Source organism: Gobio gobio, assembly GCF_949357685.1.
Source record: "Gobio gobio genome assembly, chromosome: 4".
In the NCBI taxonomy this organism is placed as follows: Eukaryota; Metazoa; Chordata; class Actinopteri; order Cypriniformes; family Gobionidae; genus Gobio; species Gobio gobio.
This window is the reverse complement of record NC_137100.1, coordinates 46,609,962-46,636,980: the sequence shown is the minus strand read 5'-3', so window position 1 is coordinate 46,636,980 and position 27,019 is coordinate 46,609,962. Positions and strand designations below refer to the sequence as shown.

Below are 27,019 nucleotides of genomic sequence, written 5' to 3'. Positions count from 1 at the left end.
AAATACACATTTAAATAACTAGAGCACATGTCAACGCAAGGAATACAAGCATGAAAATAAACATTTATACCAAACTTAAATCATACGAAAGGGAATCTTCAAATATCAAACAAAGGCACTCACATCGTCAATTACACACACGTAGGAAACAACAGAAAGTAAGCCTATGAGAGAGTCCTGATTAGCTTAATATTGGGAGGGTGGAGCGTGGGGCTAACAGGCAAATGAACAGGCTTAAGAGGGGGTGTGGCACTTGCCTTGAGGGTGCAGCTAAGAGCTACAAGAACTTCCCAACAATATCTATCATAAAAATCTCACAAACACAAAAACAGATCGATAAGACCGTGACACTATGACACTGTTTGATGGACGGCTTCGATTAATTTCTCTCATTTTCCAAGAACTGGGGCAGGTGACAGTGAGAGAGGAGCGTTTTGAAGCATATAAAAGACAAATGTAGCAATGAAAAAAGGGGTTGGGATTCTGTACTGTTGTTGAAACGGTTTCTCATACATTTTGGAGTGATGATTAGTCTAGCAACTCTCGGTAGACCTGAGAGCTGGAAAAACCAAACTCTGGTCAGGCCAATCACAGCGTGTGTAGAGTCGGTGGGCGGGCTTAACATAATAACGACACGTCACGGCAGAGCTGCGGAGGTTCTGCGTGCTACTCGTAAACAAAGAAGCTGACAAACAGCGGTCTTTTGAATCGGCTTTGGCCACGACTCTGGAAGACTTGGAGTTAAGCTTTTCTTTGAGAAAAGAACGGCACTGAAGTCATTCTTAAGAAAAGAAGATCTGTTCGAAGTTTTTCCTACTGAATATGGCGAAAGTCTATCAACTAACGTTAGCTCGGCTCACCTTCTTTGCTCTGGTTGGTTGTGGCGCTCATGGCGCTATCCAATTGACCTATCGGTAAGCCCCGCCCCCCTTAGTTACTGTTGCTAACTCGGACAAACAAACGGAGTTGCTATATCTTACAATGTACAGCTGTCAGTGTGAAAACCTTATCCCAAGATGTTTTTGGACACAGATTGTAGCATATATCCCGTCCGAATGATGGCCAAACTTTACTGATGGTTTATCAAGTTTATTGCATCGTTATTCACTCCAAAAAATCATAGTAAGAGCTGAACAAACAAAGCATAAGAAGTGCGCATTAACGTCTCATTCACAAGTCTTTCTCTCCGCTGCATTACCATTAACATACACAGCAAATTACACAAAAACACTCAACAACTAACAGTAAATAAACATATACACAGACCGTATGCCTTTTCGAGGGTGCAGTTAATAACTGGTAAACTTTGTATCTGCAAAACAACTCCGATAAACTGCACGCAAGCTCTTCCTTTCGTAACCCGGAGACTAATACCCATCAAAATAGGAGTCCTCCTTAGTAGGACAGATAATGTAGACCTTAAACATATCTAAAATGAAATTAATGTACATATAACCAGTTTAATATGGAGAGGCACTGAAATGTAGACCTTCGTGTTTTTGACCTACAGTGTTACATGACGTGAGAACAGTTAGTTAGTAGGTTTGTATGTTAGCAGGGACTTTAAAGGGTAACTAAACCCTAAACCAACTTTTTTTAGTTAATGATCTGTAATACTGGGGCTTTATTAATGCTGTTCATTGATTTGAGTAAATGTTTTGACATTTGAGTATAAAGTGTTTTAATTCTATAAAATATGGTGTAAAACCGCCAAAGTGCTGCCCTCTTAAGGTTGAACGGTGGCTACTGCAGTTGAATTTTCCTATTGGACGTTGTGGTACATCGAAACGTAGGATGGTACCTCCAACGGCTCACTATCCGCGCCCCTGGCACGAGCTCACCACGCCCTCAGAAATGTTTCCCCCAATCACAGTATGAGAACGGCTTCAAGTTCACTCCAGTATGAACTGTCATGTTACATGAAGGGGAAACATTATGAATGAAACTCACTTGACACTTGCTTTAACATTGTATTGAAGAAAATACGGTTAAATAATGAAGTTGTCAGTACACGTCAGGCTTTTCTTGCGATTTTATTGCCGCCCGTCATGTGTACAGATAATTTTCATACATGAGACGCGCTTTCAAACCCTGACACGCAATTGGTTGCCACGGACGCAGATAGATTAGGTCAGTTCTCTTGCGCGGCTGCTTCACTAGCATCGTCGGCATCGGGAGTTAACGCAGTTTGAGCAGCGGCTCGCATTGATAAGGCTCCGGGTTTATGTCTACAGACAATCCACCCTCCTCCACTTCAGCTGAAGGTAGGAGAAATGACCGCTCTGTTGCAAAGCTGGCGTCACTCCAGTCATTCTCCATCTTTGCGACTCGCGAGTCTGACAGCTGTCAATCAACCCGTCCCTGCGGGTCTCAGGTGCACGCCCTCCGCTCAGCCCCGCCCTCGGTTCGTCCCCTCTGTGTCCGCCGGGCTCTGCCCACTTTTCCAGCATTTTTTGAAAATTGCCAGTGGGTGGAGTTAAGCTCTGAGCAGGGGTTTAGTTACCCTTTAATCGTAACTTAACGAGAGTATGACAAACAGAAAATCCTCTCAGAATCCCAGGAATCAGTGTTACAGTACCTCTGGCACGACGTTTTAGCATTTTGTAGCATAAACACCATCAAACCGATGAGAACATCGGATTTTCCAATGCATCTCTATGGCGCTGAAACCTAAAGATGTCCGAGTTCCGGTCCCAGCGCAACTGATACTCAACTGCTATTGGCACATCTGCGTTCGAGGGGAGGGGCTTGCCGATAGGTCAATTGCATGCAGAGGGAATTTGAAAGACAACCGTTTATCCCACCCCTCGGATTGAGCCCTGCCAATGGTGAGTTTCCAGACCCAACATCTTGATGTGGGTCTGGCTTGTCAGGCTAGGTGATGATTACAGTCACACTAATAGATAAGATAAAAGATAACTGATTTAAATGTCACTACATTTTTTTTTCTGAAATCTATCCCACTACACACACAAAAGGTTACAAACTGCTTTAAAAAGGAAAGTATACTTAACATTTTATTTTATACAACATGTTATGCTTAGTATATTTATAACAATATTTAATGCATCATCCATTTTCACAAGTACAACTGCACAAGAAGAATGACACAATTATAAGTTATAAGTTATAACAAAAATAGGTCCCACTTTATATTAGTTGGCCTTGACTACTATGTGCTTACATCACAAAATAAGTACTTATTGTGTTCATATTGTATTGCTAAACACTTTTGCTGATATTGAGGTGGGATATGGGTAGTGTTAGGGACAGGTGTGGTGGTATGGGTAAGTTAAAGGGTAGGATTAGTTGTAAGGGAAGTACTATGTGCTTACATCACAAAATAAGTACTTATTGTGTTCATATTGTATTGCTAAACACTTTTGCTGATATTGAGGTGGGATATGGGTAGTGTTAGGGACAGGTGTGGTGGTATGGGTAAGTTAAAGGGTAGGATTAGTTGTAAGGGAAGTGTCAATAGTGTAATTATAAATGTAACTACAGAAATTGATTACAGATGTAATTACATGCAGGTAATTTTTTTAAGTACAATATAAAAACATGTATGTACACAATACGTGCATTGTATCAAATTATTAATTTAAATGTTAGTCCATCCCAAATATATTATCAAAACTTGAATCATAGGCTGGGTAGTTGATGCCACATGCAAGATGAATTGCTTTTTACTTTAACTGCTGCATCACTAACTCCTCACAGTAGGGTTAGGAATTTAAACAAATCTATAATATTAAATATTAAACTTTACAGCATAACTTCCTTATTTAGACATTATAAATGTTTTTCCATTTTACTGTTTACCGTTCTTTTGAACTTTGACGCGCAAATGCATATAATGTAAACAACACAAATGTATAGTGAATCGAAAGTGTGTGTGCTCGTGACTCTTTAGCTCCGCCCACTGCACGCCTCCACATGTTTGGCTGTTTTCGGAAATGGTAAATGGTAAATGGACTGCATTTATATAGCGCTTTCAATAGACCCATGGCCATCCAAAGCGCTTTACATGTTGCCTCACATTCACCCATTCATATACACCATTGGCGGTGTCAGCCATGCAAGGCGCCATCCAGCTCGTCAGGAGCAGCTGGGGTTAGAATCGGTACAACCTTTCTGTCTTTTTTAAATATGATAAAACTAAAGACTCTTCGGAGATATGAAGGATGCAATACTACTATATAGGTACTAGGGATGCAACAATACAGTTAGTCCACGGTTCAATACATACCTCGATTTTTAACCATGGTTTTCGGTTCGGTTCGGTTCTGATGGCTTGTCACATCAGCTTTTTACTATTCTATTCTTAGGCGACAGGAACAACAAGAGGTTAAGGAGAATTTTTTTATTTATTTATTGCAATACTCTATAAAATATACATTGATTCTTATTAAAGCTACTGTATTAAAGTTTTCCAGTCAAGAGCGGTGAGTGATTTTCTCTTTGTCTTTTGTTGTTGTATTAACATTTGTTACGTCAGGGGACGTATTGTTGTTTTTCCTTCCCCTCCCTGTCTGTAGAGACGTGCGTGTGCGCGTCTCTCTCTTTCTCTCTCTCGCTCTCTCAGGTAGCTCCGCCTTGATTGGACGTATTGGAGACGTACCCAGTGATAGGTGGACTGGAATGGAACGATCCTTTGAAAGAACGCCCGGGATGTGGACGTGGCAGAGGGGAGAGTGTTATTGCTGGCGGCGTTGTAGCTAGTATCGAGAGAGTAACTGTTGTTGTTGGCTTGTGATCAGCTAAATCGTGTCTGGTTGTCACTAATTCTGATTTACTTCTCTAAAGCCCTCTCATTTTGACTTTTACCTTGTCCATACTGTTTTCACTTGTTTATTATTATTTTTGTTTCTTTCCCGTGGCAGTTGAGTTGCCATCCCTCTGTAAATATTGTATATATAACTTTTCTGGATTACTGAAGCGGTAGGGGTTGGGTGCCTTTTATTTTGTGTACATCTTTTCTCCTGTGTTGAGCTAGCCAGGAAGTTAGGTTTAGATCACTGTATTTTCTTTTTCTTTCTTTTACAGGGTTTAGTTAGCAATAAATTGGGGTTTAGTCAGTGGCCGTTTTGTTTATTGTGTTGGCCTTGCCCGGCCCTGAACAATTGCTTCAATTATCCGTTGTGACGAGACTTAACGAAAAAAAACAAAAAAAAAAACAAGAAAGAGAAACAATAAAAAGAAATTATTGTTTAAACTGATTTCTCCAGAACATTTTCTTTATGCTGCTTCCCTGACCTAGACCAGGGACGTAACACATTAAAGGGATAGTTTAATGACGCTCACGCTCAAGTTGTTTTACACCTGAATAAAGTTCTTTCTTCTGTTGGACATAAAATATATTTTGAAGAATGTTGGAAACCAACCAGTTGCTGGTCCCCTTTGTAGGAAATAATAATATGGAAGTCAATGGCTACCATCCACTGTCTGGTATTCAACTGTCTGTGTTCAACAGGAGAAATGAATACAGGTTTGGAACAATATTAGAGTGAGTAAATAATGACAATTTTAGAGGTGAACTGTCCCTTTAAGGACAGTGTGTTCACTAGGCTGCGCTGCTGTCAATTTAATACCTGCTTGCATCTAATATACAGACACGGCGATTTTACTTTCACTTTAGACATAACCGACTGTGTTTATGTTAACCTTGTGTGTGACAGTATTAGCGCAGTAAGACTACTTAGTCCAGTAATCACGTGTTTGAGAGGCGTTTAGTGCGCGCGCTCGGAAAAGAGCATGTTAAAAACGTGCATAAGCACGCGAATGAAATGTTTAACCCGCAAGGCTTTAAAACGCATGCAAATCATAAACTTTCATGATTGTGAATAACTATAGTGTTCCGCGAGTATAACTCTACCACTAACGGGTGATGTGAATGTATGTCACGTTGTTCAGTATATTGGGATGGAGGCAAATGATAGAATGTGTAGAAAAATAATTAATTAAATGCAAAACGCAATTCACAAGCGCATATTGAACCGTGAATGCCGTACCGAACGGTTCAATATTATATTGAGAATTGTGGCATCCCTAAAGCCTAGTTCAGACTGCACGATTTTCAAACTCGTCGGATCACAGTTCTTTTCACACTGCATGACTATCTGGGCCAGCATTCAGTCACTGCTGTGTTCACACTGCACAATGGATCGGCATCAGGAGGTTTCACACTCCATGACTGTACAAGAGGACAGCTCTGTCCCGTCCGCAAATTACGTTTCACAACAAAGCACACGTGAGAAGTGAGAAGGAAACAACGCAAGATCACACGAGAGTCAGACTGGAGTTCTCGCGTGAGACCGGAATTGTTATTAAAAATATAAACTGCTGTGCAGAAACTTCCAAATTGTCAAACTTTGCAGCAAAAGGGAGAAAAATAAAAAAGATTATGGTGGAGGAAATGGGGAGACACAGGGAGCAAGGATTGTGTTCTGCAAAGAGAGTTTGAGGTAAATAAATAATATTGCAATGTGCTGCTGTTGCGGCTGATCAAGCAAATGTTTGTGCTTTGTTTCTGTTTGATATAACTGTACAATATATCTATTAAAATACGAATATTATGGTCTATAACTCCTCCCCAAACCTCCCGCTGCCCTGTATCTCACTCTCTCATTGGCTGTCGGTCATCGCAGATGTGTTTTTCAGTCAGAACACATTTCACACAGCAGGAGTTTGAATCGCCGACAGGTCCAGATATTTAGCATGCCAAATATCTCGCGGGCGTCTGCGACTCATCGGCGATTCTCTCTGATCGCGTCTTTGATCATTCACACTGCGTGATTGTCACTCGCGTGCACGAGCACCGTTTTGCCTATGATTTCAGGCATTTGTCGGCGATTTCCCAAAACCTGTCGGCGAGTCAAAATCGGGGCTAAAATCGGGACGTGTGAACTTGGCATTATAGGTACTCAAGATTAACATGAGATTGGCAGAAACTGTGTGTTATGTACCCTTTAAAAAGCAGCTTGTCATGGCATAAAGATAAAGTCAGTGGAAATATGGGCCGTTTTTGAAAGAGCTTCACAGACACCATGCTCTGGCATGAGAAAAATAACTATTTTGGTGAAAAATGATCCAGAATGATCTGGAATTAACCTGGTTCTCTCCATTTCTCTCTCTCTTTGCCCCAATTTATGGGTCTAGCTAGGTTTTACAAGGTTAACATTGGTGCAATAATTATAATTTAAGAGGGACCGTTCCTGACTCCGGGCACATATTGTCATTCAATTAAGGTGGGCACACATTGTGGGGCTTACGGGTCAGGGTTTTAAATTAAAAGATTGCCTCACGAGTTCTGTACTCCACAATCCCTCTTTCCAGCCTCAATTCATTTAATTTCTATCTCATCTCATCTCCTTTTGCCTTTTGCCTATAACACAATATTTCTACAACACTTCTATTTTCTTACTGGATCCTCATTTAACACACTGCCCTACCTGTCCTCATTTCAGTCTCCTCTTGTTCCAGCACGTTATTGGCTTTCGCTTGTCAGTGCCGCAGTGGCAAAAGACATTTCTGTCCATCAACTCTCTCCTACTCTAGTCCTGTTTCTCCTGAACGGCTGACCATTACTGTACTTTCCTCCTGTCGCTCTCTCCCACATTCTCTCCTCCAGCTCATGTTTATTTCATCCAATCTTTCTCCAGTGCTGCTTTTATCCCAGGAGTACGGAGAGATCTCAATAATTCAGCAGGCTGTCTGAGCTATGCTGGGCTAGCAGGACACCCATCACTGGACACGGGGAACTTTCAGTGCCCCACTTACTCCATAAGCAGATAGATAATCATCAATATCGCTCCAAAGCACTGCTTTCTACTGTCGAGATCACTATGGTCTAAACTGTCCCTGAACATTGGCGCCGTCTTTAATGCTGCTTTTTTATGCAACCGATGGATGAGTCACAAAGCTCCATTGTTACACAAAATGTTAATAACATTCATGTCACAGTTATCCTACTGTAGTAAATGTTACTTTGCACGTCATTTCAATGTGTCCCATGCACTGCCACACAAACCATTTAACATCTAGGCTAATTAATAATTAGGGGTGCTCCGATCGATCGGCAACCGATCATGATCGGTCGATAATCGCTTTGGGATGGTTGATCGGCGGTCTCCAAAAAGGCCGATCTCATGAACCGATCGCATGCTGACGACACATAAACCCCGCGCCTGCTGTGAGAGCTAGGGCATAATATGCAGCGACACCGTCTCATTCTCTTTCCAGTGCGGGTAAAATAATTATAATGCTGAAGGTGAGGTACAATTCATATTTCTATATTAGATAACTTTCGCAGTCATTTGAAAACGTTCTGTGGGACATAAGTTCACAAACAGCGCGCGTGAATCACAGCGTGCGCGCGCGCTCTCTCTCCCTTTCAAAATGCTCAAATGGCTTCACATCAGCGCATCGCATCTGCACTAAAATCGAGGTGCTCAGTTGACACAGGATTTGCCACTTTGCACAATCGAGGCAGTGTCGCATTGTCACTAAAGTTTATCATTTGCATTTATTTTTAAGTCTTGCCAGTGTTCAAACCGCACTCGCGCGCACGGTCTGGACACACACACACACACACACACACACACACACACACACACACACACACACACACACACACACACACACACACAGGCCATCTCACAAAAAGCTTGCGAGTACAAAGTGCGCTGAAATGGTCAGATACACACATATGTATGTACTAAATGACCGTCTTGACGAGTATGCACGTAAACCCCGTCGTGACTCGCGAGTGAACATTTGTGCAACTGCATGTAACCGTAACCGTGTTCACTCTTAAAGTGACAGCTGTCGAATAAACTGCTGCTGTCTCTGAGTTTCTCTTTGTCTTGTGTTGAACCTTTATGACACCCACTGCTCTTGAATGACTAACTTTTGCAACCTTAAGTGTAAGGATGAATCTAATTTAATTTATTCAGGGAAGACCAATATTAATTTACATTTGATTTCTTATTAAATGTCTTTAGTATTTCTTACCTCAATACTAATGTTAGACCTACCTGAAAAATTGTTTTTAAAAACAAAAATGCACTGCATGATCAAATATTTAGGTGAGAATTATATACATTTATTATATACATTTATTTGGGAAAGATGGCCTACAATAGTCTTAAGTTATCTCATTTTCTAAAATAAACACTTGGTGGTTCTTCAAGATCTTGACTCAGTTAATTTAGAGTTAGTTTCATTTCTACAAATGGTGCAAACTCTGCAAGATTATAGATAAAAGATTGCCATTCTGTGATCGGCAGTGATCGGCAATCGGCAGATCATGATCTTGGTGATCGGTAATCGGTGATCGGCCCCAAAAATGCTGATCGGAGCATCTCTATTAATAATCCTGCGCATTAGAGCCCGACCGATATATCGGCGGGCCGATATTATCGGCCGATATTAGGCTTTTTCCAAACTATCGGTATCGGCATTTATGATGGCCGATAAATGAATATTTAAAAAAAATAATAAAAAAAACCGGACGAAACACCGCTCAAACACATTGAGTGTTGGCGTTTCATAGTTTGTCCACCAGAGGGCACCCTACAACGTGCCGGCTGGCAACACCACCAGCTGATCCAGCAGAGTCATGCTGAGCTTCAGCGCTGTGAGCGCTGCATTCACAACACAGATCATCCTTGAAGTGCATGTAAGTTGGCAACGAGCCATACATTGCTTGAATTGAATAACAATTAAAAGAACATCCCCATCAGTTCTCTTAACTCAAATAACATGACAATTTGTAACTGCCAAGTCCAGTTTTGCTGTTACATGTAAGCCAAGAGAGCTGGTAATTACGCTAGGTTACAGTTGACTGACTAAGTTTAACTCGGACAATGTGACTGAATAAGATGTATTTCTTTAATAGTCTGACAGTTTGACAGCATGAGACGTATCATCTCTCCCCTGCCCGTTATTTTGAAAAAGTATACATATTTCTAAATTATAACTTATCATAGACGCTAACCACAAAGCTAGCTAATGCCATGGCTATCAGTGGGAGACCGCTAACATTAATGCGCCTTGGAAATCACAACAAACTTATTCTGCCTAAATAAAGTAATGATTGCTGTATTTATAACTAGTATATTTGTAGTTCCAGTCCCTGCATTGTAAATCATAAGTTAGGCTCGTGAAGAGTGAACGAAAGTGCGTGACTTCGTTCAGACGTAGCATTAACAAGTCAAATAATGGATTTACTGCATCATCATAAGTAGTAGATTTTAGAAGGCAGGCAGCAAATGATGATTGAAAATGGTTTGTTGTAGCTTGATGGATAGAATTAAAAGAGTGCATGTAAAGGGATAAGCAAGTTGACATTGTAATTATAAGGTGGCTCATATTTATACTGTATATAGTTTATATTTTGCTGTTGTTGTTATTTATCAGAACTTCTAGAACTTAACTGAATATTTTTTTTCCAGTCTTGCTCAAAGTTATATTTATAAAGCTTACCACATCTATTAATACTGGTAACTTAGATTTTTTGTTTTTGTTATTGTGTTTTCGTCCAAACGACTTTAAGTTTCATATCTTAAGTTTGTATTTTTATACATTTTATTTATCAGAACTTTAATATATTTTTATGTTCCTCTGTTCTGTTGTGACAATAAAACAAGTTTATTTTTAAACTGCATTATCATGTTATTTTAGAGAGGCTGAGGGATCATGAATAACTACTTATAACTAATGTATAAGGGAAATCTGTTTAAGTGTTTTTTACGCGTTTCTGTTATTTTATTTATTTATTTTTAATATATATCGGCTGATATATCGGAATATCGGATTTTTAAGTGACCAAATATTTGTATCGGTATCGGCCTTAAAAATCCTTTATCGGTCGGGCTCTACTGCGCATGCATAAATACTAACTAGATTTGCACATACCAGTGCCCGCAAACTATCAACTGGTTGTTGGCGTTGGTCTTGCATACATTTTTTGGTTCTCTTGATTTCGGTTGATGTGTATAAAAATGATATATAACGTGACAGTGCCTTTGCAATGTACAGGAGCTGTGTGTTTCTGTAAACACAGGACAGAAGAAAACCAATCACAATTTAACAGATGGGAAAGAAAGTATATGTTTTTGTATAATATTCTTGTTATAGCAGGAATTTGAAGGCTAAGTCAACACCTCAAACTCATTGTTGTGCTCCTCAAACCATTCCTGAACCATTTTTGCTTTGTGGCAGGATGCATTATCCAGCTGAAAGAGGCAACAGCTACCAGGGAATATCGTTTCCATGAAAGTGTGTCCATGGTCTGCAACAATGCTTAGGTAGGTGGTACGTGTCAAAGTAACATCCACATGGATGGCAGGACCCCAAGGTTTCCCAGCAGAACATTGCCCAAAGCATTACACTACCTCTGCCGGCTTGCCTTCTTCCCATAGTGCATCCTGGTTCCATGTGTTCCCCAGGTAAGGACGCACACGCACACGCACCCGGCCATCCACGTGATGTAAAAGCCCCATACGCAACAAGCTGCGATGCATTCTGTATTCTGACACCTTTCTATCAGAACCAGCATGAACTTCTTGAGCAATTTGAGCTACTGTAGCTCGTGTGTTTCATCGGACCACGCAGGCCAGCCTTCGCTCCCCACCTGCATCAATGAGCTGCAGTTTTGGAGATGCTCTGACCCAGTCGTCTAGCCAGGGCCTTGTCAAATTCGCTCAAATCCTTATACTTGCCCATTTTTCCTGCTTCTAACACATCAACTTTGAGGACAAAATGTTCACTTGCTGCCTAATATATCCCACCCAATAACAGGTGCCGTGATGAAGAGACAATCAGTGTTATTCACTTCACCTGTTATTACAGGTTATGCCTGATCGGTGTATATGATTCGTTTTGCACTGACGCAGGCTTACACTCAAAAGGGGCTCTCTACTGCAGTATAACTTTAATGCTTGCTGAATCAACAGTCTTTGAACACTTAATATTTCTCATAGATCTTCCCACTTAATTTTCATCACAAAAATGGAGCCCTGCAGTTTGCCAAACTCAGATTAAATTTCTGCCAAACTAGTATCAAAGCCCACTGACGTACTCTCTTATTTCTCACAACACTGACAGAAAGTTAATGGAAAGAAATGTGCAATACCCTCATCTCCACATACACAAACCACATTTTTAATGATGAAATGGTAGAGTATCTGCATTTCTATTAGTGAGATCACAGCATAAAACCAGCTCACAGAACACATCCTGTGATTCCATTAACGTACAGTCTGCATGTATAATTCAGACAACTCGCTCTCTCTTGATGACTGTCCAGTTATCAGACTGCTGTCTGTGTCTTGACTCGTTCTTGCTTTATCCATCTATCTGTCTCTCTTTCTATCTCTGTCTCCATAGATACGCAGACAGTTTTGCCCATCCCTGCCTCAACCAATTGTTCAGGGATTGAAGCTTGTAAGTAGGTCAGACTGTGTTGCACTTGACATAAGGTAAAGGCAGCCGATGCATTAAAAGACCAATTTTGGGTTAATATTCATCTAACCTTCAAGTAGGAACTGTAACACAATCCAGAACACAGACTCTATGAAATTAGATTTTTTTAACGATGGGGTAGGAGGTGGAGATATCGCTTTGTTAAAGGTCCCGTTCTTCGTGTTTTTTTGAAGCTTTGATTGTGTTTACAGTGTGCAATATAACATGTGTTCATGTTTCGCGTGTAAAAAAACACAGTATTTTTCACACTATTTACTTATCTGTATACCGCTGTTCTCACCATCCTAAAAACGGCTGGTGATTTCCTTGTTCTATAAAGTCCCTCCTTCAGAAACACGTAACGAGTTCTGATTGTGCAAGTGGTTCCTGTGCTGTGATTCGACCACAGCTTAGCGCACGTGAAAGCGGTTCCTGTGTTGTAATTTGACAGCAGCTTAGCGCACGTTGGAAAGGTCACGCCTCTTAACGGAGAGATGTATGCGTTCAATAATCTCTACAGCGTCCCTGGGAAAGCCAAACAAAGGTGATTTGACTCCTGGATGAAAATAACAGCGTCTCGATGACATGGCGATAAACACACTCAACGCAACAGTTCCTTTTCTCCACGCGACCGTCTGCTTCTCCACGTGGGACAGCAACAAGACCGCGCCCCCTTTTTCGCGTTTCTTTGTGGGCGGAGGTTAGTCTGTTCTACTGCTCTACTGACGTAATTAAAGAAGGAAGTACCAGGATGTAGTCCAAGCCAGCCGTTCGCTGTAGGCTTTGAAAGGGAACTTCTGTTTAATAAAATATCTCGCTTGGCATTGAACTTTGAGCTTTATAATTTTACAGGTATTATTTATGCTCTAACAGCAACATTACACACTAACTAAAGTTTGAACAATGGAATCGTGAAGAAGGGGACCTTTAAAAAACAGCAAGAGTCACCTAGTCTAGTGGGTGAGAGGGTTTAATCAGGGCTCCAGACTGTGACTAAAATGTGGCAAAAAAAAATTTGTAACAGCAATTTAAAATCTTATTGGTATTGCGCAACAAATAATAACAATAGTTTATGAACAAATGGCTCTTATGATCTGATTATTTTTAATGAATAAGTCTCTCTCAAAAATCTAATACCTGGCTCATTAAATGAACTGCAAGTTATTTTTTGATTATGATTAAATTGAAATTAACCGAGTCTTTACTGTGATGTGTTCATTTCTGATTGGGTGTTCATAAGACACTATATTGCTAAAGTTACACATTCTGAAAATAATTTATAATAATGGTTTTCTAATTAAAAAGTACATAACTATAATTTTTTTATATAGCACAAGTACATCACTGTGACATCATCAAACTGGAAAGCCATTTTAAACACAATTAGAAAATCAAACCAAAGGCATCTTTACACAGTCGAGTTAAGGCAGTTCTGTGCCTGCTCAAAATTCAGTGTAAAGATGCAATGCCGCATAAAAGACTCGGACCCACCTAAACCCATTACAGTATACAGTTGTAATTGTGTGTAAATATATTTATGCCACCTCTTAGCAGCATAAAACAGTCCATGTAAAGACACCTAAATGGCACTCCAGAAACGCTGCTATGCCACCTTTACAGTGTAAATTTGACAATAATGATAAAAAGAAAAATTCCAATTTAGATTTAATTCACTGCAACAAAAAAAAAATTACCAAGTCAATGCACAGCACGCGTTCTACTTTATCTAATTTGAGTGATTCTGTAATTTGGCCATTAAGTCCTACTTTTAGGAGCCAGTGGTCCCTGGTATTTATTTTAGTCTGGAGCCCCTTTTATGCTTGTTCCACTATTGTGATTAGCTAATAGAGAAACGTCAATGGGACCCAGACAGCTAAGACAAACAATACAAACTGTGAGGGATTTTATGGAACATAAATGCATCCTCATCACCAAATCAACATAACATATCAGTCTTAGACTACAAACATCAAGATAATTGGCCTACATAAAAACTTGTAGCCACCAACTGCATCCCCATCAACTGCATTTTGTAATCAACACAGATTGGAGAGGAAATCATTACCTCAAGTCTAAATCATAAAAAACACATCCGGTGCACAGTCTTTGACAAACATCTGCTGAACACACCTGCACTCCACCACCATTAAACCACAAACACTCTTGACAAAGAGCTGACAGCAGTAACCAATAAAGGCAGGCAGCCAGTAGAGAGCTGAACTCACTGGACCTGATTCATTTAGCATCCACAGAACAGAGCAGGCTGAACCTTTCGCTGACTAGCCACTTCCCAGGGTCCCATCAATCTACAAAGCCTTCAAACTCCCCCTGAAGTGGACCTATGTGATCAAACCAACCCAGTGACGTAACTGTTACTATTCTTACTGGGGTGATCCTTACCTCTAGGGAGCCTGACGTCTGCTGCAAACGTAAGCTATTGTAAAATGCTACTGCTTCTAAAAATAACAATGGAGCAGTGAGGCTCATAAAGATAGACACGATGCTCAAAACTCCAAGTAGTGTTGCTTTTTTTCCTAATTGAGTGTTAGGGAAAGGCTCTTGAGAGCCCACTTCTGTTCAATACCAGATTTGGTTACACAGTTGCAGAAATGATATGATATCATTGCTATGATAAAGATAATGATAAAGTTAAAAGCACTCTTAAAATGCTGCTACATTTACTCATATAATAAAAAATGGCATGACCTTTATATAAATATTTTGCGTGTTTTTTCACTCCCAGAAACTCTAATTTATCTATCCAAGTTATCCCGAGGTATCTCTAAGACAGCACTTAATGCTAATATTCAATATTCAAATGTAACATCTGAATGCATATGTTGTTCATTTTGTATATGGATACTTAGGCACAGTGTATGTTTTTCTGTGCACTGTACATCGTATGCACAGTGAGGTCCAAAAATCTGCGAACACAAATGAAAAAGCATCTATTTTGCATTTTAATTAAATAACATTTTCCCAATACAAATTATATTAGCAGCATACTAATTAGAGTGAACAAATCATTGAAAATTTATTTTTGCTCTAAAGCCAGTTGCAAAGATTGCTCTTAGTAATAATACCCATTATATTTCAGTTTTTACATTAAGGTTTTCTCTTGAAACTGGGCACAGATTCGTTTTTTTGCTGTTGCAACATTGCATTTATCCCTCCCACGAGGATATATAAAGGAAAATTTACAAAAATGCATACTGATAACTAGCAATTACTGATAACTAATATTCTCATTCAGGGTCAAGTGGATGGTAAACGCCTCAGTAGCCTACTTCAGTCCTTGAAGCAGCAGGATCGTGTTTCCTGGTAGTTAAAGGCCAGTCATAACGCATACATTTTGCATATTTAGGTGAACGTTAGGAGGGGTTGAACCTCTTCTGATTCAGTACACTCTGATACACATCAGGGATAAAATGGTTATTTTCTCAACATCAGCAGCAGCCGGTAATAATATATCACCCTGCTAAGAGGTTGCACCTCAACTTGCCTGAGATGTGTGGTCAAAGTCGAACAAATAAGGCGTTGTAGGCAACCTGTTAGTTTCCTAAACAACCTGTTCGTAGGTAGGTGATCGACTAGTGTCAACACAACTTCCTTTAAGCTAAGTAGTTCCGCCCACATTTCAGCGGATGAGAAAACTGTTAAAGATTTAACGTTAGGCTAGATCGTGATGAAGATGTAACATTAAAGCTTGAGTAACATATTATTTGCCTGTAGACTGTATGTTTTGCAATACCTCAATAAGCACTGACACCCGACTGCTCGTGCACCACTATGTTCAAAAAAAAAAAAAAACCCATCATGGCCTAAATAAAATAAAATAAAATGAAGAAAAAACAACAATAACAAAAAACACGCGATACGTGTAAACAAAGGCATTCTTACCGGTCCCCTCCGTTTTAAAGTCACGTTCTTCCACAGGAGAAGGTGTAGCTGGTGAAGAAATCCCATTTTCGATGAGTTGGAGAATGAAGTCGCAAATTATGATCTATTCATCACAGTGTTGTTGTTTTGAGATTCCGCGTTATTTGCATGTTGTCCTCCCCGGCGCGTGACAAAGCCAAACATCCTGAAATAACAGGGCTGGGTTTATGAACAAACTGCTCTTTTGGTAGCAGCAGATACTGATATTCGCATCTCATTAAGCAGTGGGCGGATACCCCTGTCAGCTTCAGCCAAACGTAGCGAACGAACGTTTCTTATTGCTATAGTAACTTGAGCCCATTGAGCGCGCGACCGATGTGTCAAGTAGATCAGAAGCGATTTTTATTGTAATCTAGCGGCTGCCTCAGCTGGATTTCGGATGCGCTGCCGAATCCTCATCATTCTGCGACGCTGGGCTATTTATAGAAACTCCATCGATGTGACAACATTTTAATCTCCTCATCTTTAGCTTTACTTCTGGGACTGAGGTAAATCCCTCCTGGATGGACAGACTTATCCGAGATCACATTTGTGAGGCTGTCGTGGATTGCATGAAGTCTGTGATCTTTGATCAGCGTACTGTATGTTATTAAAGCGAGTTACCCTTGAAAATAGTTTTGAGAGTGAACAAAGCGAATAGCACCCTCTGCAGCATGGCACTGGTTTCTACAGTAGGCTGTTGGAAACAAATAGCACGACTAACCAGTTGGCATCACGATTTGTAAAGAAAAAACATGACAAATCTTCCTAGTAACAACCATTAGACGCGCATAAAGGCCAGATGTTCTGTAGGGGCAACTCTGTGGGAGACCATTAACTGGGGGATTATAATATTACCAGAAGTAATGAATCCTTTGAAAGATTCGTTCACGTTAAAGTCAATATTCTGACTCCGAACATTGCATACTACTCTTATTATGGATGCCTTATCTTTATATGTCAGAAATAGAAAGATTGGTAGGCTATTCTGTTCCGAAACCTAAATCAGCCAGAGAAAGTCACTCAATCCCTGTCTTTTCTGCGATCAAAGACTATTAGCAGGTCACCTGGGCCTGGGGGGCCATCAGCTGGAGGGGGCGCCAATGAGCGCATAATACTAACACTACATTTTAGCAAGGGTGTGCCTAAGAGACTCACTGCAGAGCCATTAGGAAGTGCCCACCCCTGCCCTAACCCTACCCCTACCCATAACCCTATCTCTCCACCCATTAAACAGGTTAATCTCCACCCTTGAGCTCCAGATGCTCTGCAGCGAGCACTACTTGGAGTCTAAAGGAACCCTGTTCCTGGAGGCACACCAACAGTACACATTTTGGATGTCTCCCTTACCTGACCCATTAATTTCAGGTCTTGAAGTCTCTTTAAACGAGCTGATTAGTATCAGGTGTTTGATTTGAGAGTTTGAAAGGAGTTTTGAAGAGTTGAAGAGTTTGAAAATGTGTGTTGGTGTGCCTTCAGGCAGGCCCGTTGCAAGGGGGGTGTGAGGCCCTGTGCGAACTTGATGTGCGAGGCCCGGGGGCGCATGAATCGCATGAATCACGGGCACACGCTCAGAGCATTATGGTAAATTACTGCATAATACATTTTAAACAAGCAGAAAAATACAGCATCACGATATACATAGTCTACTTTTAGCTATATCTTTTAACTATTAGTCTTTCGAAGGACAAAAACATGAACTATAGGCTTTACATCATTAAGTCTGTCACTTTACTTTGGCGCGAGGCCCTGTGCGGTCGGACTTGGCACAGCCCTTCAGACGGCTCTGCCAGGAACAGGGTTGGGAAACACTGGTCTAAAGGGTTTGCCGCCCCCATTGGTTCCCAACACAACAATGGCTACAATACACACTGCAAATGGAGTATGTGTGAACTTGGTTAGAGTCAAAACCAAAGGTGTGTTCGACTTGAAGCGGGTGCTACGCAGTCACGTTCTTTCACAGGAAAAGTACTGACATCAAAGTACTGAAAGATATTCGAAAGCCTACACCAGGGGTCCTGGAGGACCACTGTCCTGCAGAGTTTAGCTCCAACTCCAATTAGGCACACCTGAACCAGCTTACATTAGCGTCTGAAACCTGGAAATGCTGCCTTCAGAGGACACATTTCAAGGTAGGAACACAGTCAGGGCCGGATTAACTGGTCAACTGGTCACTTGCCCAGGGGCACAGGACATCTAAGGGGCCCTGGGCACTGTCAAATATTATGTTAGATCACGTTATAAACGCAATCCTCACTTTCCTAATTATATGCAGATTTTTGCAACCCGTTCGATCAAAATATTATGATACATCACGTCAAAAACAGTGTCTGTAGCTTCTTGCGCTGTTACGCAGCGAGCATGGACGAGCTGTCAGGTCGAATCACGTGCCTTGACGCTCTGAAACCAGTGTTGACAGATTGGGCGGTTTTGAATTTGATTGTGCGGTTAAAAACGGGTTTGGGCGGATGGACATTTGGGCTGGTTTGGGGTCAGTTTGGTGGTTTTCAAACATCTACATTTTATAGTCTAATTGGTTAATAACAAACTCAAGTGTACATCATGACCAGCTCATGACACATACCGGCCCAGCTTTCAGCGTAGAGTCAGCTGGCGTTGGTGTTGACGTCGCCGACGAGCACGCACTTTCAGCCAATCAGCGATCAGCAGGGAGTCGCGACTCGCGCTCATTCATGAGTCATGAGACAGGTTTTCAGCGCGAAACTGTAGCTGGATATCAAATGATCGCTATGCCAAAGTGGCATTAATGTACAGTAAGTTATTTACAGTAATGAGTGGTGGGAGAGTGAACCAACTCTCAAAACGTGGATTACACCTGTGACTGAAAGACTCTTTATATATAACTAACTCCAAGAGCACGGTTGAATGATTGAATTGAAATCGAATATATGACTCCTGAGCATCATCGTGAGCACACTGGCCTGATCAGGAGTCAGGACATCTGCACCTTTTAAAGCGTCTAGACTGCGCTGTAGGCCTACTCGTCCCAATAGCTCCTGAAAGAGGTTTGAATCAACGATTAATCCATTTTGACTGTTCTGCGTTGTGTTCTATTATATGTACTTAACGAAAGACAACGTTACTGTAGTTATATCTGAAATTAAAGCACAACACAAGAAACCCATTCTTGTTGTTAATGTTTTGTTGTAGGACTATTGTACAATATCAGTGAATGACACATTTTGGCTGTGGTGTGTGCATTAAAGTGTGCATAATGCCTGCTAATTACATTGTTTTTTTCCGATTATATTAGTTACTTTTTGCACTTAAATTAGTTTATTCTCACTGTTGACATTTGAAAATGATGCATGTGTTTTTCCATTGGTTAAAATCATCGGTTAATTTCGTGATTTTCGTGGTTTCCACTTGGACATTTTAGTCATGCATGACTGTTTTTGAATGCCCTGTTTGGATCCATTTTCCTGGGAAATGTTTTTTATTTTTATTTTATTTTGACATCATTATTTTGTTTTAAGGAGATAAAATGGTGCTAATCAGCCTTGATTGACAACATGGCAATAAAATTATATCACATTATTTTGGCAGTTCAAATTTTGGGCGTTTTTTTCTTGAATTGGGTGGGTTTTAGTGAGCTTTTGGTCTTGAAATCGTCGACCCAATCAGTCAACACTGTCTGAAATTTAAGAAGGAGCGCTAAAAGAAAATTTAAAAGAGAAAAGGAATTGAAATTAGTCGACATTATGAAACATATTCCAAAAATAGCCACAATTTCACATTGTAGCATTTTTTAAATAACAAATCTCTGGTTTTAAGTTAAGGCTTCCCTAGCGTCTGCTTTATTTCACTGTTGCAGTCAAAATATAATTGATTGGCTATATTGAAACATTTAATAATTACTATTGTAGCAGCCACCAAGTTCTGTGAAAGATTCATTGTAAAAAGTTATGTTAAACATTAGTGCATCATTAGTGTTCTGTCTCTTGAATGCACTTTATGCTGAGGCTATTACACACATCTCCACTGAGCATTGCAGAAGCCTGATTTGTTAGTATAGAAGTATAGGCTATTTGCTCTTGTTGATGGCGACTTTGCGATTGTTGCTTTGGGGCAGGGGCAGGGAGGGCCATTGAGTCTTGTTGCCCAGGGCACAGGAAATTGTTAATCCGGCCCTGAACACAGTAAAACATTTCTGGCCTCTCCAATTAAAATTTTTCTAGTGACTGGTCACATCTGGTCACACATTGAATTTCTGTGAATTGATGCAATTTAATTCACAGAAATTAAATCTGGCCAACTGAAAGATTTAGATGTGATCAGTCACTAGAACATTTTCAATTGGAGACCTGACATTTTTTTACAGTGAAGGCATCAAGGCACATCCGAATCTAATGTTGGCTTCACTTCCTGTCTCCTGAGATACCTTCATCTGATCGAGTTTTGAAGCCAGCATTATCCTTTGCTGCCTTTGATATCCCACAATCCTGTGCATTCCATTCTGTGACAGCTGAGCTACAAAAAAACAAAAAAGTTGGCGTCCGTAAGTTGTGTTTGTTGGTCATTTTCTGTGTAAATGTACGTTTTTGACCAACATTTTCCACTTCTGATGTCCTTTATAGCTAGAAATTACTACTGTAGTAAATATTTTGCTGTAGATCATTAAACTGTTACACTGCCTTAGAAGTCCGTCCGAAATCCGTGAGGTGCCTTCATGGACAAACACTGCCTTACAAGTCATTACCTGATAAGGCAGCGAGGCAACAAGTCAGCTGCAGAATAGTGGCCCTCCAGGACCAAGTTTGGGGACCCCTGGCCTACACGGAGCCGTGCTTTCATCCAAAATTTTTGGTCAACACCTCCCTCTAGTGTCTAGAAGTATAGCTTATAATGTACCATGGGCTATTTAAGAACAATAATGTGACAAATCAAAATACTCAGAATAATGATGTTTATTAACAGTTGTGTTTACCCTTCAGACAGTGAATTAATTTAATTTAAGATATTTTTCATGACAAATCGTCAGTATGAGTTCCTGTACACAGCACTACATGTCCAGTGCAGGTTAGAGAGCCGGTTGTGGTTTTCTCTCTCTTCAGCACAAGCCCACAACAGGAAAAGAAAAAAGGTGCAACTTCAAAATCTTTTCACCCACCCAAGTTTTTTCCCTATATGACACCAAAGGCACAAATCATTTAAATGGCCAACTCACCAAAAAAATCACAATAAATCATAAAAGCTCAGTGCTTGAAAACCCCTAAACTCTTGCTAAATTGACATCCACTCTTTAAAATCTGAATGGAAAGTATACAGTCTATAATATTACACTGTCAGAAAATAAATCTGTAGAAAAATGAATAATGTAGCCTACTGAAGGAAAATTATACCAGTAGTAGTACATTGTCTGTCAAATGCACTGAAATACGGGTAAAACACATAAAGTTCAGCAAATTCATATTAACACAATAACACAATATACTGGGCCATATTTTGTGTATATTATTTTATATTATATTAATTATATTATTATACATTATTTATTTACAAACAAGGGCAGATATATCTAAAATATCTTTGAATTTGTTGTTAGATTTTGTTTTTAAATGTAGTTAATCAAGATGACCTGTGCACATGAAATGTGATTTGTCTTTCAAAGGGGCAGACTAAAGCATTTCAGATGGAACAGCTCAATCCATGTTCATTTTAGATGTATAAATGTTTCCTTAAACCCCTTATATTAAAATCAACTCAGTATTTCCTGTAAAATATTATCTGAACCACATGTACAGTGCTGTATGTGTGTAGTTTTGTGTAATATCACAGACAATCTTGCCTGCTCTGTGCCAAAACAGGTGTGGCTTTTACACATGTGCAGGGTGAATCTTTGCACCACAGTTGATTTCATGTGTCCAAAATTCGCCTGCCAACAGGCGGGGCAAGAACGGATACACACTTTCTCTATATGTGTCATTCGCCTACAAAGCAGTGGCACTCTGCTTTCAAACAAACACACTGCTTACTTCAATTTCATGTTGCTCCAGGACTCTCAACCCAAGGCAAGTACGCTATTTAATTGTCCCTTTTTTATAATTAAATTATTGACCTTTATTTTAGTATATTTTAGAAAAGTTTAATGACATTTTAGAACATTTTAGAAAAATAAATACATTATTTTGCTATTAAAATGGCATATGATTCCAACTTGCTTTCATATTTGTGCAGTTTTTCTGAAAACAAACCCGAAGTGATGATTAAGTGTTCCTACATGTACACACCATCACATCACAGGGTAGTCACTACTTTCAAATGGAAGAGACAATATAGATTTTATGCTGTCTGATATCTAACCACCTCACTTCTTTGTCTTCACAGTATTTGTGCCATGCGATTATTAAAACAGCATAACCATGCCCTCTATTGTCTGTTTGGCTGTGTACTGCTTTACCTTTTTTTATCCTGGAGTAAATACATGGCACTTTTGAGTCAGATTGAGACCAGCGGACCAACAATTCTCGAGCATAACATCACCATCCTCCTGTGGCACTGGCCTTTCGGAGTTCACTACAGATTGGACAGAGGCATCTGTATGGATGAATATCAAATCCCTAGATGCTTTCTGGAGGATAACCGATCCATTTTCGCTCAAGCAGATGTTGTAGTCTTCCACTATTATGATCTCTGGACTGGTCACTCCAAAATTCCTCTCCACCTTACACGTCCACCAATGCAGAAGTGGCTTTGGTTATCGTTGGAACCTCCCACAAACACCCACAACCTTAGCAACTACAACGGCGTGTTCAACTGGACAATGAGTTACCGCCGTGACGCTGATATCTTCATGCCATACGGAGAACTTGTTTCTAAAAGGACTAATGTCACATACATCATTCCGAAAAAGAGCGACTGCCTAGTTTGCTGGGTGGTCAGCAAATACAAAGACAACCAGAGTCGCTCTCTAATTTTCCAGCAGCTGAAGAATCACATTCCAGCAAATCTGATAGAAGTATACGGTCAGTGGTCCAAGAGGCCACTCTCGAACAAAAAGCTGCTTTCCACGATATCTCGATGCTACTTCTACCTTGCCTTTGAAAACTCAATATCTACAGACTATATCTCGGAGAAGCTGTGGCGGAACTCCCTTCAGGCAGGGAGCGTGCCGGTGGTGCTCGGCCCACCCAGGAACGTTTATGAACTATCAATTCCACCGGAATCATTCATCCATGTAAATGACTTCAGCAGCATTAAGGCGCTGGCTACTTTCTTAAGTCAAGTAGCCGCTGATAGAGAGCGTTATGAATCTTATTTTAGATGGCACCATTACTATGATGTTAGAATGCACACAGACTGGAGAGAGAGACTCTGTAATATTTGCATGCATTATGACCAGCTCTCTAAGCGTAAAAAAGTGTACAATGACCTGTACAGCTGGGTCAACAGCTAACCTTCTGGCATATTTTGTTATGTTTCTGTGACACAATAATATGTAGGCTAAGTGTTTGAAGGAATATTAAATAAATCTCTAATAATAATAAAAAATTATATTTATAATCCTATTTCAAAGTTTGCGTTCTCAAGACACCAAACACTGTTGCCATGCAAATAAACGGCCAGAACGCATTAACAGTTTTCTATATAAGTGGCCCTAAAGTAAATAACTAATAATTTTTTTTTTACAATGGAAATTAATCAATCTAAAAATTACTTTAGCTGGACAATAACTTTTTTCTAGAGCTGCTGTACAGCCAAAACAATGTTTGTTGTCATGGGCTGAATCTGAAATCGCCCCCCTATACCCTTTGATAGGACATTATTTGAGGGGGCAGCCATTTGTAGGCCTAGGGGTGTCCGAAACCATAGTGAACATTATCGAGTGCACTCATTCTAACCCATATTGCATGGCTGTCTGAATTCACTCAACTGTTTTCATTCACTCCTTCGAGTGAATTGTATTAGTGGACTAACATAGGGAATAGTGATTGAGGGTTTAGGGGGCGATTACGGATGGTTTTTGAGTTGCCCTCATGTGCACCACCTGTGTCCAGTTAATCATCTCATTATGTTCTGTGTATTTAAACCCTCTGTCTCTTCTGGTCTCTGCTGTTTTTGTTTTGGTCTTTTGTAAATAAAAATTAGGCCTACTGCTGCAAATAGATCCCGCTTCTACTCTCCTTTCCTACAACCAGCCGTGACATTGATTTTGTACTCTTTTTGTGATAAAATATGTGAGTGTTTGAAGGAATATTAAATAAATCTGGGTTACACTTTAGTCTAAGTTGCAGTGGAATTATACATTTATACACTGAGTAATATTAATTAATTTACATGTATACTTACTATAGGGTTAGGGTTAAGAATAGAATTTGGTTTAGGGTTAGTTGCATGTAATTAAGCATAATTTATACATGTAACGTGTAACAAGGACACTGTAAAATAAAGTGTTACCTAAATCTGTAAAGTCATTGTATTTATAATAAAAACATTTAAAATAAAAAATACTTCATAGAAGAGGTGTTCTTAATTTTGTTAAAAAAAAATTGTGATAAAATAATGTGTTTGAAGCAATAATAAATAATTGTATTATAATAAATATACAATAATACATACATTTTATTTATAATAGGCTTCTAGATACTTTAAACATTCAAACCAAGCCTCAAATTAAGCTTTTTCTTTTAAAAGCATTTCTTTCAAATAAGATTCCTTTGCCAATTACCTTATCTGATCTTTGAAAGTACTGTCAAGTGTACTTGAAACCAGGACTTCAATAAGTGCTAGTAAATTATAACATTGGTTTATTCCAGTGTTACTTTATTAATATTTAACCCTCTATGGTACGCAATATGATAAAAAATTAGTAAAAAATTATTTGTGGTGTTTTTCCTGCTTAAAATTGTCAAGGCATCCTCAAGGCAACATTGTACCACAATGGACAAATTGAAACATTTGACATTTTCAAGTAGAAAAAAGAAATATATTTATTGAAAACATCAATTTCTTTAACCAGACACCTGAACAAACACATTTATCCAGTTTTTCATGTATTAAAAATTTCATATTTGATAAAAAGTAACATTTCAAATTCAGCTGTTGCTCTCAGGCAACATTACCATCGTGGAACACAAGTATTACCAAACCATCATATCAAGTTGTCATATCAAGTTATCAAATCAAGTTATCATATCCATCTTCATCCTCGTCTCCATCTTCAATCTCACCCTCACTCTCTCCCTGCCGGATTTTCACTATGACCCTCATCTTCCTCATCACATGACATGACACCTTATCCTCGTCAACTGGCAGTTGTGTTTTATACCTTTTTTAAGTGCTAAAGAAAATGTGCAGATCATAATATGTGCACTTATAGTATGTGAATTACTATTCTTATATGTGCATTACAAAATCACGCAAGAATGCAAATATATTTAGAGAATTCTAGCTCTTTTCCTTACAAATATACTATATTTGTATCCAACCCAGTGTGTCTAGTATGGCTTTATGCGTACAATGTTGCCTTGAGGCAACACACAGTTTTTTGTTATTTATTATAAAACATTTGATGATATATAATGTAAAGTTATTGAAAATACTTCTTTACTTACCAGTGAAGGTGACTCATATTTTTTGTGGGTGATTAACTGGACGCAAATTAGTGAAAAATGCACTTTTCATTGGAGAAAATATGGAGCCATGTGACCTGTGCACATGTGCTGAAATAGGACACAAAATGGACCCCTGTGGGTCATGTGACCACTTTTTTGCACTTTCATTGATTAGTATTTGAGTTCTTCTTCCCTGAGATAGGTTTGAACAATAAATTGGTGTTTCATTTTATTAAAAATAAACTAAAATAGACTATGTTGCCTGGAGGCAACACCGTACCATAGATGGTTAAACAATCGCACCTGTCATCAAGTGTTACCGAGTTGTTAGCACTCATGTGTGTCGGAACACCCTTCCGATTTGATATTCACATGTCATCAAGTTTCCATGAAGTTCTCTTAAAGTTCCATGCAATTTCAAAGCATCAATGCATGCTTCTAAATCAAACTTTTTTAAACTAAGTAATTTTTTTTATTAACTTATTGGCAAGACTTCATAGGAGCTGACTTTAAACAAAGCAAACAAAATCTTTACCCATTCTGCAATACAATTCTTGTGAGATTGCCACGCCCGAAAGAATGCTGCCCACAGAAAGATGAAATGAGTCAGAAAGAAGCATGGCAGCTCAATCTTGCATCCGTAGGGTGTTGGTTGTGTATGCCAGACACACACGCCGCACACACACGCACACCTGCACAAAAAACTGTTAAAATAAGCTGGAGGGTCTGGGGTCATGAGTCCTTGCAAGAGCTCTGTTTGTTATGGTAGTTTATGTTCAGTGTCTCAGAGGGTATCAATCTCAGAGAGCTGCAAATTAATAATACGTTTGAGATTCAACTCTTTAAAAACTGAAATTTTAAGTGCACTGTAAACCCTAATGCTCAAAAAACTTAATTGGTTTGAGTAGGACATACTTAAATTAAACAAATTAGTTCAGTTAAATTAACTGTCATGCGTATTTAGAACTTTCTTTTTCTTTTGAGCTCACAGCACTGACATATTTCAAGTAAACGGAACTGTTTTATTGTTTTGAGTTGTATGAACTCATTTTGTTTAATTT

At 39.5% G+C, this 27,019-nt stretch overlaps 2 protein-coding genes across 2 annotated transcripts in view; one reads left to right on the top strand and one right to left on the bottom strand.

Annotated features, from left to right (window-relative positions):
• Positions 1-16,558, bottom strand: part of abca2 (ATP-binding cassette, sub-family A (ABC1), member 2) — a 93,941-nt gene extending 77,383 nt beyond the window's left edge. The window contains exon 1 of the mRNA XM_079813841.1: positions 16,366-16,558. Coding sequence (XP_079669967.1) covers positions 16,366-16,431 — 66 coding nt within the window. The 5' untranslated portion in view covers positions 16,432-16,558. The remainder of the gene's footprint in view (positions 1-16,365) is intronic.
• A 6,183-nt stretch (positions 16,559-22,741) lies between these two features.
• On the top strand, positions 22,742-23,802 carry LOC307125120 (alpha-(1,3)-fucosyltransferase 7; the record flags this gene model as incomplete). Its single annotated transcript, XM_079814753.1, has 1 exon — positions 22,742-23,802. The coding sequence occupies one exon, from the start codon at positions 22,742-22,744 to the stop codon at positions 23,798-23,800; it is 1,059 nt and encodes a 352-aa protein (XP_079670879.1). The 3' UTR covers positions 23,801-23,802.
• Between the last annotated feature and the right edge of the window lie 3,217 nt (positions 23,803-27,019).